The 16,538-nt window shown below is 40.0% G+C and overlaps 1 protein-coding gene across 3 annotated transcripts; it reads left to right on the forward strand.

The window, feature by feature from the left end:
• The first annotated feature begins 580 nt into the window (after nucleotides 1–580).
• trim101 (tripartite motif containing 101) lies at nucleotides 581–16,507 on the forward strand. 3 transcript variants are annotated; one of them, XR_013767395.1, is made up of 12 exons: nucleotides 581–1,465; nucleotides 2,060–2,269; nucleotides 7,031–7,212; nucleotides 7,356–7,530; nucleotides 8,422–8,517; nucleotides 8,929–9,006; nucleotides 9,616–9,771; nucleotides 10,010–10,032; nucleotides 10,204–10,328; nucleotides 10,818–11,233; nucleotides 12,830–13,994; nucleotides 14,854–14,873. XR_013767395.1 is itself a non-coding variant. In XM_079173985.1 (12 exons), exons 1-11 carry the CDS (start codon nucleotides 1,454–1,456, stop codon nucleotides 13,949–13,951), a joined length of 1,560 nt encoding a protein of 519 aa, XP_079030111.1. In that variant the 5' UTR covers nucleotides 581–1,453; the 3' UTR covers nucleotides 13,952–13,994; nucleotides 14,854–16,507. The 3 variants fall into 3 exon arrangements, 1 of the variants encoding a protein (XP_079030111.1); XM_079173985.1 differs by having other exon boundaries at nucleotides 13,865–13,994; nucleotides 14,854–16,507; XR_013767396.1 differs by lacking the exon at nucleotides 14,854–14,873 and having other exon boundaries at nucleotides 10,818–12,829; nucleotides 13,865–13,989.
• Nucleotides 16,508–16,538: the final 31 nt, after the last annotated feature.

Here is a 16,538-nt window from a genome sequence, read left to right on the forward strand (position 1 = left end):
CAACTATCCCAGCTACAATTCCCTGTAGATACCATAATATCCAAAGAATTCTACACATCACAAACCGTATATGAGCATAAACTACAGTAAATGGCTGCTATATAAACAGTGAATGAATGACAATTTAGTAAAACACTTAAAATGATCAAAAATAATTATATTCAAAGTAGAAAATACTGGCTATAATACCTAAAAATATATTATGTATGTATGTTATAAGCCATTTATTAAATGATTATATCGTGTTTAGGAATGCTTGCTACACGTAGAGGTTGACTGACTTTTCTGCAGTGGTCCCGTTAGTTTGTATTCATAAAAGTGTCTCAAGATTAATGTGGTAATCATTATTATAATTAAAAGGCTACAGTTAGCACCTTTAAGAGGACCTTGAGTGTGTGTAACAGTAGAAAGAGGACAGCCTAGCATGGTCTTAATGCGTCCACATACCAGCCACTGCCTGATATGGTGTGTGTGTGTGGTGTGTGTGTGTGTGTGTGTGTTGGGATTATTTCAGAGGCACTGGGCTGAAACCTGACTCCCCCACCCAACTCAAATCAGTCCTCTCACACCGACTGGCACATCGCAGTGGATGGTGAGGAAGCTGCAAACAAACAATCACAGCAGTCGCTACTTGTGTGGATAAAAAGAGGAATGGAGTGAGTGTTGGACGAGCGAGAGAGAGGTTGTGTGAGGAAGAGGAGGACGAGCAAGGAAGAGGTTCTAGAAGGTGAAAAGGTAGAGAGACTCCCTTTCCATGACCAGGCAGATTTTGTGTCAGCGTTCGGTGTCACAGGAGCTGAACGGGAGAGATCACAAACTGACTGCTGCTTCGTTTCTCTCCTCGGATTAACATACTTTTCTTGACCTCAGCTTTCAAATATGTTTTTTGTGTGACAACGTCTGTGATTTTTCTGGCTACATAACTGGACATGAAAAGTTTCACCAAGGCAACGAAAGCCTGACTGAACTCAAACTGTCTGAGTGAGTGCGTTGGGGATTTCCAGAAACTGAGACAGACAACGTTGCACTCTGTTGTCTGTACGAGCAGCAGCTTCATGCAACACTTACCCAACCATGAAGTTCCAGAGTAAATGAAACTGTATCCGGTGCTCTCTGTGCATGTAAACATCCAAAACATATTGACAAACGTGGAAAATACTTGCCCTGAAGACCTGCAAGGAGATAAAGTTCAGCCTTCCTGCTCGTCCAGCAGGACTCTTTCTGTTGATGCTTTGCTCACTGTAGGATCTCAACTCTGCTGTGATTTTGGATACTATAACAGAGAACTGGATTTCATTGAGACACAAATACATCTCAACAAAATTATTACGTGATTGACTCTTAAGACAAGCAGAAAGGCCAGACACCAAAGGAGGAACGCCAACTGCCTCCAACTTTGTATTGACAAAGAGAAACTAACTGTCAACAGCCCGAACACAGCGACCGTCATCAGATGGAGAGGAAGGTGAGTGAACAGGTTGTTTTGTTTCAGCTTTGACTGGAATGTCAATGCTGTTGTGTTTTGTTTCTCTCTTTAAATTTGTCCTGTTTTCTTGTGTTGACTGTCTATTTTATTGCATTTCCCTTGCCTTTTAAGAAAAACTTAAAGTCAGGGACAACATTTTAGATTTATTCATGCGCTTACTCTTACAGGCATAGCTTTTATGGAAAGTATCAAACAAGGTGATACAGAATATATACTTGTTACTGTCAGACAGTGTGGAAAAAGAGGATTTTTCCCAACTTAAAGCTACTTAAAGCTAAATATGGAAACTGAATGTAAAGGACAAGCAAATGTGAACATTGTGAAAACAATATTGTGAATTTGGTAACTCCAATGACTAATCTACATACCTCAAACTATTTCATAGAAATTAACCAAAACAATTGTCTGCCTGGGAGAAACTTAATGTATGTTTTAGTCACTATAGTCAGCACTGACTGAAGTTTATACATATTTATAATAATTGTCACCAGTGCAGTCCCTCACAAACTAACAGACTTGCTGGCTGACAGCAGCAGAACAGTGCGTTCATTCACTCAGTTCTGGTGCCGACAGGAGGAGCTGAAGTTCGGCGGAGCAGCCATGTCTCTGCCGGCGGAGCTGAGCTTCCTGCAGGGCGGCGGGGGAGCAGAGGGTGAGGCGGCGCTGGCAACGCTGGAGAAACAGCTGATCTGTCCCATCTGTCTGGAGCTCTTCAGCAAACCGGTGGTCATCCTGCCCTGCCAGCACAACCTCTGCAGGAAGTGTGCCAATGACCTGTACCAGGTCTGTGAGACGGCAGTTGTGTGTGTGTATGTATATATATATATATATATATATATATATATATACATGTTTGTACTATTGTTTCTGTATATACAATCCCTGTATGTCCACACAGCTCTGTACATGTATGTGCTGGAACACACTTATCTTTTATCACATACCTATGGCACAGCATTGTTCACAACACTCACACACACATACTCAAACAAAGCCTGTGTCAGATTTGTGTGTGTGTGTGTTTGGGTTCAGTGGATTATCGGTGTCTAAAATGGGATGTGTGGATGTATAACTGGTTCGCTCATGTACATGAAAATCCCCTGCCGTGAGCTATATTTACTAGGGGTGGGAATCGCGAGAGATCCCGCGATACGATATTATCACGATACTTAGGTCACAATACGATATTATCACGATATTGCGATATTATCACGATACTGTGATATTATCACGGTACTGCGATATGCTGAGTATTGCGATAACATATATTGCGATTTATTACCTTTTTTCAACTGCAAATGATGTCCCCAAAGGAAAACTGTGTAAAAAAGGTTTTATCTAATAAGATAAAGTTTTCAGTCTGTTCATCTCACTTCAATCATTTTTATTGCAGCAAAATGGGATTGTCAAGCAGACAGACTGACCAACACTGTCATAAATGTTGCATGCACCTGACAAACTTAACTGAATGCAAACGTGTCTATAACTTCTATAAGTACGATATAAGAGTTATATAACTGGTATAACTTGCGATGCGTGGACGTCGAGGGCAGAGAGCCAGTTATGCGCTGCACTCTCCCCATGAGTCTGGCTGTTGTTGGCAGATTTAACGCCTGTTGTGAGGCCAGATTGAGCGGGTGAGCGAAACACTTCACATGCAGCCAGGCACATGCACCATATGGTGCAAACAATGAAAAGACGCTGCTGTATTTACGTCAAGATGACGTTATGTTGAGTGTTGATGGAGCTGCTACAATGTTAGCATAGAATAGCACCGATCGATCCGAGCTCCATTGAGAAAGCAAGTACAAATTGGTGTCATTACATAGTTATTTAAAAACGCCGCGACGGCCTTCCTTGTTAAATAAAAATCCAAATAAGTCCAGACGTCTGATTCAAACGCGGACGGCGCATTTCTGATTTCTTTCTCCGATCGATGTCTCTCTTTGTTTTGACCAACTTCCTACCAATCTCACTGACCCATGACCTCTTCTGACCTCACCAGAAAACAACTCAGCACCATCTAGTGGACTGAAAAAGCAATTGATTTTATTTTTCTAGTACCAAAAAGTTTATAGTTTATAGAATAAAAGATCGATACTTGGCTTCCGTGTATCGATACAATATCGCCACGCAAAATATCGCGATACTATGCTGTATCAATTTTTTTCCCCACCCCTAATATTTACTGCTATTGTGCTAACATGTTGAGATCCATTTTGCAGCAGCGGTGGGTAACTAAGAATATTACTAAGTTTATGTACTCAAGAACTCTACTTAAAGGTGCAATGTGTAAGATCTAGCCATAGTTTTTGGTTTAAAACAATAAAAGAATATACTAACATTATCCACAGAATGTGAATAATGTGTTGACGTTATGTCAGAGATGTCTCTATATTGTTTTGCAGAAACATCGACTGAAATGAGTCTGCTAACCAGGCCCGTCCTGTCTTGTAACACTTGTAAACAAGAACACGAGTCATTCCCTTGTTTAGCAAGCAAAGCAAAGTATTGGCCAAACATTTTGACCTCATGATGGTGTCACAATGCGTGAACCCGGTTAATGGAAATCCATCCAACAGTTGTTGAGACATTTCACTATAAAACAAAAATGTCAATCTCATGATGGCTCTAGAGGAAAAGTCAGAGGATCATCAAAATCAGATACATTCATCCTCTGAGGACCATGAACATCTTCAGACTATTTCATGGGAGTCTGGACCAGAGTGGTAGACCAACAGACTGAGATGACAACAACATTACCACCCATAGAGCCACACCACTAGCATGATGATAGCAAAAACAAGAGCCTGTCTTCCACTACAGTGGAAAGAAAAATAAAGTGTGGCATCGTGCTTATGGTTTATCATTATTATCATATAATCTGAATACAACATGTGCGCATGGCTTTTCTTCTTGTATCACCAGAATCTCATTGAAGAGTCTTCTTAGAATAACGATTTAGATCTTGATGTCCTGCACTATTTATAATACCTGACGTCGGTAGTTTTATTACTATTTCCCAGTAGGAGTCACATACACACCCAAGCACACTTTACATGTGTGTTAACTTGCATGTACACATTTCTTCATGCGTGTTTTATGTGTGTGGTATGTGAGACGGAAACGTAATACTGTATACTCCTCCCTTACTGACATGCTCCTGTTTGACTCTGAGAAGTCTGTCCTGCAAAAAACAAACACACACACACACGCCTTCACACTGATACATGCAACCGAAAGATTAAGATATCACCTAAACCTCCCCATCACCTGAGCACATACAGCACAGCTCAGCCTGCCATCAACAGCGTCTTCTAACAGCTCATCTTCCCACTTTCCACAACTTTTAATATTATTAGGGATTATTGTTATGTACTGGGGGAAAAAATCGGATCATTTTTAAAGTCGGACACCGCAGGTGAATAGGGTAACATTTTTAGATCTCACCATAAAACGTCCCCAGCTGACAACTTACATTAAAGCAATTCATTTTCATATTTTAGGTTTTCTGAAATTGTCTGCAAATGAGGCAAATATAATTATGTGCTTGTTTGCATACATTTCCAAAACAGAAATCCTAACATTGGATAAAGCCAGGTTCAAAAACATTTTTTTTCACTTTGTCGACATATTATAGTCAAAACACTTTTACTGAGAACATTTTCTCTTTGTATTGTTCATAAAGCAGGAAATATTGTCAACAGCCATACATTTAATTTAATTTCCCCATGTTTCTGCGAATGAAATGATCGATAAATCAGGATATGAATGATATATGAACAAAAACAAAACTTCAGATTGAATGAAACTGTAAAGTTTGGTGTATGTAAGTGCTACTGAAGTGGACATTTCTGGCTCAGAGTACGAGAGAAAACAACTGACTTTAAAGGACCGTAGTGCAGCATTTTAGGGGATCTAGTGGCAGAAATGGAACATAATATTAATTCATTACTTTAAGACAATCCTTTTTGTTTTGCAAAAGATTGATGAAATGTTATGCTTAAATATGCAAATACAGCGTTATCTAATTCTAACTTTTCATGAATTCAGGAGAAATCTACAGACGCGATTAGACAAAGTGTGGTAAAATAATCACCTGAATGTGTATTTTGGAGGGTTTTTTTCCACTAGTCTGAAAGAAGATGTGTTATGTACATAAAATAGCCTAAAATAAATGTTTTATGTTAAATGTAATTTTAAAATGTCCCATACTTTCATGGTCAGTGTGATTGTGAATCAGGTATTAACATGCATTCTATGGGGTATTATAAAGGTTTCAATCAGTCTGAAATGTAACTCATTGGAACCCTGCAGAAACCCTTCTAAAACAGACTATTTTGGGATATTTTGTAAAGACTTGGAAAATGGATTATACAACAGAACTGGTTTAAGGAGTTTCTATGAAGATTTTGATTATTTTCTTTGATTGTGACATTGTGTCAATATAGAAACCGATATAAATTCTAGCCGGCCGTAAACACATTGTAAACCATCTCTCTCTCTCTCTGAGTGCTCAGTGTTTGTCTCTCGACCAGCTGATCCCTCCGCCGGGCCCAGCAGCAGCTGAAGCCTCTAAAAGGTCACTATTTCAGGACGCGTTACACCTCTAACCTTCCCGCCGCCTTTCTGCTCATCTGTCCTTTTCTTCACTCGTCTATCGGTCTTCCCCCTAAATCTCAATTCCCTAATTGGTTTCCACTTTGGCTCAGTTTTCTCTTGGGATCTCTTGTTTTTTGTTTCCGTCTTTAACTGTTGAACCATCGACCCATATTTCTGTCTTTTTGTCAGTAAACTGCTGTAAACTGAAACTTACTTTTTGGTTCCGTCTCTCCAGCTCTCATCAACCTCATGTCAGCTGTTCACTTACTGAGACTAAACAGCAGACACAGTCAGAGACTAGCTGGTGAACATAGCAAAGTATTGAGCAGCTAAAGAGACAGATAATTCTCTCAGGGGTTGATAGAGACCAAATACACAGCAAATAAAACATCATCAAAAGGAAGCAAATACGACTTCAATGGGATGATCATGATGCTCAGTGTCTGCTGCTTCTATTCTATTCATATATCTTTGTTATTATTTATTAATATATTTTAAATCTCCTGCGGCCCAAAAGACTTTGCTAATGACTGATGTAGAGACAAGGAGAGTAAACATAAGGTACTCTATGAGTGTTGTGTGTGTGTGTGTGTGTGTGTGTGTGTGTGTTTGTGTGTGTGTGTGTGTGTGTGTGTGTGTGTGTGTGTGTGTGTGTGTGTGTGTGTGTGTGTGTGTGTGTGCAGCCCTCTGAGCCGCACTGTGTTTTCATGCTGGATGGTGAACAGGGGATTTTGTTTTTACCCAGTAACCCGTCCTGAACCAGCTCTGACTTCACCCAGGGAGACATTTGGGAGACTGAGACTAAAACTGCTGCTCATTATTGAAATCCCAGCATGCGGCTGTGCTGTAAGACAACATACTCCAACTGTTGGGTGTTGACAAGCAGTCGAGGAGGGTTGAATGAATAATTACAACATCCTGACGTTGTTTATTTCTGTGCAGCCCTCCTTGTTCCAGGCTCGTACCACCATGCAGGTGAACAGCGGCCGTTTCCACTGTCCGTCCTGCAGACATGAAGTTGTGCTGGATCGCCACGGAGTCTACAGCCTGCAACGAAACCTGCTGGTGGAGAACATCATCGACGTCTACAAACAGGAAGTCAGCAACAACAGCAAAGCTGCAAGGTGAAAAGAGACGACTATAAGAGAATTACGATAAAGAATATACCTCTATAACATAAATACAGGTGTTTGAAGACGTGGTGTTTCTTTCTCTCTCTCTCTCTCTCTCTCTCTCTCTCTCTCTCTCTCTCTCTCTCTCTCTCCAGCCCCGTCTCTCCTCCTCCACTTCCTGGTCAGCTGACATGTTCAGACCATGAGGGTGAGAAGGTGAACATTTACTGTCTCACCTGTCAGGTTCCTACATGTTCTCTCTGTAAAGTGTTCGGGGCTCATCAGTCCTGTCAGGTGGCTCCTCTGACAGACATCTATCAGAAGAAGAAGGTATATAACATTCTTCTATAACGGTTTTCATGTTTTGAAAGCTTTATACATACTACGTCTATTCTATCTACATCTATCCTTCTGCTATTCCTTCTATGAAAATCTACATGCAGAGATAGTAGCCGAGGCTGTTCTTTACATTTTTGTCAAAGTAATGTTACTGGTCTGAACATGGTAGTTGTGTTAATGCTTTTTAAATCAATCTCCACTTTCAAATTCACAGCCGAAATTGCGTTCAGTATTAAGTTAGGTATAGTGACAATTATAACAAGGAAGAAAGTCCACAAAGGGCTGGTGGGATGGTTCAAGCAAACACAGGACTTTCACCCAGGAGACCTCTGTCTCTGTCTGTGGAACCAAAAGTCAACATTGACTTTGTGTTTGTTGTAACGTTGTTTTCTGGCGACCTTCAAAGATTGTTTCACTTTTGATTTAGTGAAGTTTTGAATGCAGTACATTTACTTGTAGCGGAGTATTTTCACAGTGTGGTATAAGTACTTTTACTTCAGTAAAGGATCTGAATACTACAGCTGCAACACTTCACCTCTTAGTGGTGATTCAACATCTCTCATCATCACTGAAGAGTAACCAGTGAATGAATGAACAAGAGAGAAGTTAAAATATTTAAATCTTAACTCAAGGACTTAATAGTTAATTCCTATTTTATTCTCTTAATTAGATAAACATTCTAATTAAAGGAGCGGTTTAATGACACAGCTCACCCCGGTTAACGTCTCAAAAGTATCGTGTTAATGATCTGTTTGGGTTCTTATGTAAAACCTAGCATCTTCATTTGGCCTAGGTAATTACAGACTTATTAGATTACTAAAGACTGCAAATAACTAATAATCATAAGTCTAATTAACAACTTAATGTCCTTTTGTTTCTCAGGATGAGCTGAGTGAAGGAGTCAGTTCTTTGGTGGCAGTCAACGACAAAGTCAAGACATTCATCAATGAGCTGGAGGAGACTTGCAAAAACATAGAGGTGTGTTGTGTGTGTGTGTGTGTCCGTCCATGTGGATTATTCTCCCACTGAAAATTGTCCCCAACAAATGCACTATTCCTCTTGTTAATGCAAAGTAAAAAATAGCGAATCTGCAGGTTTTAGCATTTAATTAATCTCAAATTAAATAAGTGTCATCTCTACGACAGGAGGTATCGTTCTGTGTGTGTGTGTGTGTGTGTGTGTGTGTGTGTGTGTGTGTGTGTGTGTGTATGTAAAGGCTAGCCCATACACTATTTACTGCCTGTATGTAGTTATACCAGTTTTTTAAATATGCTTACTCATTTTACAGTCTCATACATTCTGTTTCTAGTTCTAGTAAAGTGTGAAAACACTGAACAGAAAAGCTTGCATTTTGTTTGTGTGCACTCACCTTCATTCCTCTCTCTGCAGGAGAACTGTAAGACTCAGAAACAAAGTGTGTGCGAGACGTTCAATCGTGTGTTTTCGATCCTGAAGGAGAGACAAAAGGTCAGATGTTTTCCTGTTCTCAGCACGTTTTACACATTTATTATTATTATCACATTTACTGTATTTCTCTGAGGGAAATATTCTATTTTTGGAGTACATTTATCTGACTGCTCTTACTTAAATTCATTAGTGGTTAAAACAGAATAATATAATATTCTATAGTAATGCAACACTTGAAGAGGAGCCATTTTACATAACTGAATTGAATTGAATATACTTTATCTATTTTTACTAAAGAAAAAGGTCTTCCACCACTGTTGATGAGTGCTATTTTAATGGACATAGACAGTCGTAGCAGGAATATTACTGATATAATACTGATGTCATAATACTGATAGCAGTAGCAGATCTGAATAAACACTACATGTCAACATATGAATGGACTCCTCATATATTTGACTTTATAATATTGTTGTTTTTCTCCCAGAGTATTTTGCAAATTGTAATGTTAATATATGAAATACATGTCAGTACATTGTGTATATTCAAGGTCTATGTCAGCAGTAAAAGTCATAGCAGCAGTAACAGCTCTCATAGTTGTAGTGGTTTATTATTGTCTTCATCATCATCATCATCATCATCATCATCATCATCATCATCCTGCTGAAGGTGATGACGCAGCGTATCAGCTCTGAGCAGGAAGAGAAGATAGGCCACGCCCAGGCGTCGGTGCGATGCTATGGAGAGAGCATGGAAGCCAACAGCAAACTGGTGGAGAGAGCAGTGAGCAGCATGGAGGAGCCGGACATGGCTGCTTTTGTTCAGGTGTGTGTGTGTGTGTGTGTGTGTGTGTGTGTGTGTGTGTGTGTGTGTGTGTGTGTGTGTGTGTGTGTGTGTGTGTGTGTGTGTGTGTGTGTGTGTGTGTGTGTGTGTGTGTGTGTGTGTGTGTGTGTGTGTGTGTGTGTGTGTGTGCGTGCATGTAGATAATAATAACTGCAAGATAATAGACATAATAAATGTCTCTAAAATAACTCCTTATCATTTTCTCATTTCCTCCCTTCAGAATTCAAGAGAGCTGATCACAAAGTGAGTATTGTGACGAGATTTGTTGTGTTTTGTTGCCTACTGGATGGTTTTGATACAGCTCTTTCTTTTCTGAAGTAAATCATTTGTTTGATTTTTTTTCATTCTTTTCCGTTTCCTTTTCTTTCGTCCACTCTTTACTTTATACCTTGTTTTTCCTCTGCCTCTCCTCAGAGTGATAACAGCGACCGGCTCCTGTCCAGCTGAGACACTGAAACCAGGTTATGAGAGTTTGAGCCACTACATATTCAACTTCAGCAAACAAGAGAGGGCTCTGAAGAGCATAGACTTCCTCAAAGGTAGGAAGAGGGACTGCCTGGGAAACCACTTTCAAACTTTATCTTCATAAGACACCATTTATTTTGCATGGGAGACCTTTCAGCTGCACCAGTTGCACCAACAAAAGACATTTCTGTCCACTTTGTGAAAGTCCTCTTCTGAAGCGCCATAAATATTGACTGCAAAAATAGCATGACAAAGTAAAAGTACACTTTATTTGTACATTTAGGGAGCGGTTCCTCTTTACGTATAGTACGCCATGTTGCACCGCCATGTTTCTACAGCAGCCCAGAACGGACAAAACAAACACTATCACGAGAGCAAGCCTTTTGCATTTTTACGCAACCTGAAGGCCACCGTAGTTTTGGGATACAGAGGAGTAAGCGGAGGGTTAGTCAGTTGGTTGCAATCTGCAACCAAGCCGCTAGATGCCACTAATCCTACACTGCCACTTTAAATATGCAAATGGAGCACATTCAGTCTCAACAGGTATTGTTTTCTCTCTGCAGTTGTGCAAAATGTTCCTGAAGAACCAGAGGTGGAAAAGGAGCCTGAAGAACCCAAAGAGCCCTCTGTCCAGATCGTAGAACCAACACACCATCAGGAAATCTCCTCACAGAACCCAGAATCTGTTGTAGAACCAGTTAAAGAGCTAATCCCAACACTGATCTCCCCACCAGTGAAACCAGCTGCACCAACATCAGCCCCAGTCCCACCAGCTCCAGGTCTGGTGAGGGACTCTGTGGAGCCTGCAGGGGCGGTTCTGCAGCCGGAGACCGAGGACCCGAACTTACATGACAGAGAATCTGGTCTGATGAAGAACAAAACAGCGCAGAGAAACAAGCCGGCAGAGCGCTGTGCAGCTCCTGATCCTGTTAAAGAGGGAAACGTCTGTGAAGAGCAGGAGGGAATGAGCACACAACAGGTACTTTCAGCTCATCCTTTTATGTATTATGCCATTTAAAGGAACCTGTTAACTAAAATGTGCGTAAATTATTAATTTGATCAAATATAACTGTCGATGGATGTCCTACTTTTACATTTCTTCAGTCGGGTCTAAAATCATCAAATTTGTAACTCCAGTCCTCTGGAAGTAATTCATACTGTGAATCACAGCTGATAGTTCAGTTAATGACGTGATCGTACATCTCTCGTCTGTTAAAACCTCAGGATGTTGATTGAAATGAACTGAAACCAAAAGCTGCACAAAAGGATTAAAATCAATCTACAACATATAATATAGGCTTAGGAAATCAGGTCAGTTGTTGCTATACTGGGCTTTAAAGAAAATGTGAAAATCTTCCGTATGGCTTTTTAACCGTCTTCCTTCACATATCAGTGTGAGACAGTAAGTGATGCAGGTGATTGGACGACACAGAGTGAGACAGAGGACAAACATGATGCTCAGGATGAAGAAGAAGAAATGCAGCTGGTGAAGGAAGAAGGAGATGCTCCCTTTTACCCCAGCTGGTACGAACCCAACAGCTGGCGCAGGCTAAGCTTCCATCCTGCAGAAGTCCCAAAGGTTTGTGATGCACACCAGAGTTCACAGCCAGCTGGGGGTTCACGTTCACGGGCCGAGATCCAGACTGAGGTTGAACGTGCAGTGCAAGTCGTGTCTGATCCCCAAATACAACCACAATCTCCACAGAGTTTGGTAACACAGACTCAGACCCAAGAACAGAGCATGTCTCACCCCAACCAACATCCACCTGGACCACAACAGCTCCCACTTTCCCCCGAGCTTCATTCTCAGCCACACTCTCCTCTCCCTCGACTCCCACACCAGTCAGAAGCCCAACCTCTGTCTCATCTTCAGTCTCAACCCCAGAAGGTACCTGTTGAGCTGGGCAGCGCTAATACACCTGTTCCCCATGTGCGACTAACTAGGCCGACAGCAGGAGAAGAGGAGGATAAGGAAGAGGCGGAGGAGGACATGCAGGGCTGGGTGTGCCTACCCGGGGCTGTGGAGAAAAGCTTCATCCTCGTAGAGGGCGGTTTCGATCTCGGCGGCGGTGTGTCTGATAATATTGATAGTCCGTCGTCTGTGCCACCGCAGCAGGCTCGTTCAGGGGTAGAGAGAGGAAGCTCAGTGGTGGACAAACACAACTTTGATGTCAGTGATAGGAGGGTAGAGGAAGCAGGAGAGAAAGAGCAACATGATGAGGATCGTTTAGATCTAAAATGTGCTTCAGGGCTGAAAGATAAAGGGTTGGATGACGCTGAGAAAATGAATGAAGAGATGGAGGAAGTAAGCGTGTGGTCTGATGAAGGGAGAGAAAAAACTGAGGCTTTATCAATCAGGGAGGATAGATCTGAACCACAAAATGTCAGCTTGGATGCAGGAGATCACGGTGTGGAGGCCACAAATAGCTCGGTACAGGGAGACGGTGACGCTGAGATTGAGGCCGTTAGTTCAGAGTTTGAAGAAAAGAAAGAGGAGGAAGGAGAGAACAGCGAGCAGCCTGAAGACTTGAAGACTGAAAGTGGAGAGAAAATAACCTCCCCTGTCTCTCTCCAGGTCAGTGCCGTCTGGTTTTACCTTCATCATCGTCATCATCATCAACCGGGCTATTGCACTCTTCACCCACCTGCTCCTGTGGCCACATCTCCACATTGTCTTCTTCTTCTTCTTCTTCTTCTTCTTCTTCTTCTTCTTCTTCTTCTTCTTCTTCTTCTTCTTCTTCTTCTTCTTCTTCTTCTTCTTCTTCTCTCTTCTTTTGGATTGTCTTGCTGTTCATATTCTGCAAAGTCACTTTTGCAACTTGGCTGAAATTGCTTCACCACTTCGGTCTCTGTCTTGTTCTTATGTTGGGAATTGAAGGGAAAACAGTTTACCTCATTTCAATGACGAGCAAAAATACTGAAAGGAATATTTTATTCAGCAGAAACCTTTGTTAGCATTATGAAACAGTGTTAAATAATAATAATAATAATAATAATAATAATAATAATAATTGTATTTTATGTATTTTTTATTAATCTACTGATGATTTTCTTGATTAATTGATTGATTGTTTGGTTTGTAAAAATCAAAAAAATGTGAGAAATGCCATCACAATACCCAGAGCCCAAAGTGTTGCCTTCACCATTCTTATTTTGTCCGACCAACAGTGTTAGAATATAAATATATATATTACAAATTAATACAAATTAATAAAATGATCAGAGGAAAAGCAGAATATGTGTAGTGAAATGTTTTCACATGAAAAATGATAAAACAAATGTCAAAATGTAGTGAAGGAAAAAGTACAATATCTCCCTCTGAATTATGTTGAAGTAGAAGTATGAAATGAGAAGAAAACACTCAATTAAGTACTTAAGTACTAGTAGTACTAAAAGTAGTTATATTGCACCACTGGATAGTTATGAGTCCTCTTTCCTTCCTCCTTGCTTCTCCACATTACAGTCTTTTTGTTGCAGCATCATCTCTCCATCTCTCTCTCATCTCCTCACTTTGCCCACTTCTCTCGTTCCTCCTGTATGTATGTCATCTTTTACCTCCTCCTTCATCCACTGCTTTCCCTCTGTTGCCCATCCCTCCGTCTTCCTCCAGGCTGTCATTCTGCTCTTCTACCTGTTGGCCTTCCTGATCTTCCTGCAGAAGGTGTGGGCTTCCATCGGCTGCTTCATTTGCAGATAACACCAGCAGGAGACACAGCCATCCTCACTGCTGCACAGCTCAGGTATACCCCCTCTCCATACATTATGATGTATTTGTATTCTATATATATATTCTATGTATATACATCTATCTATCTATCTTTTCCCTCTTGCCTCTGCTGGCACCTTGTGGTAGAAATATGTAGTTACATTAAGTCATTAAAGAGTATATTTCTATTTTAAATCAAATATAAAAATGATAATGACATATTGACTATCTCACCTTAAACTATAGCTATATTGTATTTTTTGTTGTTGTATATTCTTGATGTTTTAATGCTCCAGCAACACTGACATCACTCATTACACCCCTCTGCTTTATGCTGTGTGATAAGTATTGTTAGTATGGTTGTGGAAATTTCATAAATAGGCATTGAAGTGCTTCTTTTGACTGCATCTGTACATGTTGTTGTGTATTTAATGTGAAGTGTAATGCATTATATTTTCAAGTATCTGAAAATAATGTTTTGTCAACAAGTGTTTTTCTGCCATTGTCAAAGTGGAAATGTCAGTTTGGAGCAAAAACTCCTCATAGAGTTAATTCTCGATACTCAAGCACTGTACTGTAGTACAAAACGGAGGTATCTGTACTTTACTTGAATATATCCAATGCATGATACTACAAGAGTATACAACTTCTGAATTGTATACTCTTCCCGATTATACTTATACTACTAATATACTCATTTAACATTTTCAATGCAGGACTTTTACTTGTATTTTCACAGTGTGGTATTAGTACATTTTACATTTATTAGTACATTTACTTAAGTAAAGGATCTGAATACTTCCTCCACCAACAAAGTGTTGTTTTTATGTTGAATGTTTCTATGTGATACTGAGTCTTCATATAAAGTAATCTGCTGTCCCCCTGTGCTCCAGATGGAGACTGAGACATGGAGTCCTCCTCAACCCTCCTCTTCCTCGTCTTCCTCGTGTTTTAAACCTAGCGAAGCTCCTCGTCGACCCAGGTACTGCTTCTCCTGGCTAAATTCCCCCCGCAAGTGGAAGTAGAGGACAGAGAGAAGCGTTTCGGAGATGATGCCTTGCTGAGGAGAGAAAGAAAGAAAGATGCACTCCAGAGTCAGTTTCATCAGCTCAGCGCTGCCCTGAGACTCAAAACATGCTTTGAAGTTACACTCGTTTTATCAAACAATGTTTTGTTCTAACTATGCATCCAGTTTAAAACAAAAAAATAAAAAACAGGAATAGATCTCTTGCTGGATCTGTGTTCTTAAAGGGGAAAACTGTTCTCTGTTGGGCTTTTATTTTGAAAACGTATTGAGAGGAAGAAGCTGTTGCCCTTCACACTAAAGGTCTTTACACCTGTCAAGTTTGTTGTTTCAAGTTGCAGTAGTAGTCATACTGCAGCGTAGAAGAAGTAGTATTTGGAGGAGTAGTAGTAGTCAGTATTGTAACAGCTTTCGTTGTGGAATGTAACTAAGTACATTAACTCAAGTACTTTACTTTAGTGCAATTTTGACTTACTTGTAGGCTACTTTACTTGAGCACTTCCATTTTATAATACTTTATACTTCTACACCAGTCAGAAATAAATGTTGTACTTTTTATTCCACTACATTTAACTGACAGTTTTGGTTACTAGTTACTCTTTACATATAAAAACATTTCAAATGGTGTAGTACTATACTACTAATAGTATACAAATTATGTAAATGTGTCTCCATGTGGAAGAACTAAAACATAAAATGCTCCTACATGTATTCATAAGTGATACAAATATAATAACCTATTATAATATAACGCTGTGAAAGGAGCCATTCTGCATAATGAGTGCTTTTACTTTTGATACTTGAAATATGTTTTTCTGATAATACTTGTGTAATTTTACTGAGGTAACATTCGGAATGCAGGACTTTTACTTGTAATGGAGTATTTTTAGTTTATGGTATTTCTACTTTTATTCAAGAGAAGGATCTGAGTACTTTTTCCACCACTGCTAGTAGTTGTCGTAATTGGGAAAATATGACCTGTTTTTATAAATGAAGCAGCACTAGTATTATTAGCTCAGGTAGTTGCAGTAGAAGAGGAAGTGTGACTTTTAGTAGCTATAGCAGAACTAGTCCTATAGTAGGATGTTTACTCTATTAGCCTGTTACTGCACAGCCTCAGGATATGAACACAAATGATGCAATACCTTTTACTGCATTTTACTGTTCTATCTAATGAAACAGTTGAACTCTTAAATATTTAAAGTCTCATGCTGTGGCAGATTTTGGTAACTCGAGAGGTTTTAACAGCATTTTACAGGTGATATGTGCAAGTAGTTGTTAACCAGTTTGAGCCACTTTAAAAAATGTCACATGTGATTCAGTGTGGTTTGGTATCGAAAACATTTATGATTTTTTTATGCAGCTTCAGCAACGTTTTTACGTGTATTTGTGAGTGTGTCTGAGCACTTTCTTTTTGAGTGTTTTGTGTATGTGAGCTGGTGTCAAATGCAGGACAGAGTGTTTCAGATGACGTATTGGTTTTGTTTGATACGTGCATAGATGAAATAAATCACTTTTACGCACTTGAAGTGTTTTGTGTATAGAGGAGGCTTT

This window comes from Pholis gunnellus (genome assembly GCF_910591455.1).
Source record: "Pholis gunnellus genome assembly, chromosome: 2".
Lineage (NCBI taxonomy): Eukaryota > Metazoa > Chordata > Actinopteri > Perciformes > Pholidae > Pholis > Pholis gunnellus.

What these genes read in the sequence shown, in the direction of transcription:
- trim101 (XM_079173985.1), top strand. An exon ending in GAGCATAGACTTCCTCAAAG is followed by an intron (nt 10,329 to 10,817) that starts GTAGGAAGAGGG and finishes TTCTCTCTGCAG; the next exon opens with TTGTGCAAAATGTTCCTGAA. An exon ending in AGGGAATGAGCACACAACAG is followed by an intron (nt 11,234 to 13,864) that starts GTACTTTCAGCT and finishes GTCTTCCTCCAG; the next exon opens with GCTGTCATTCTGCTCTTCTA.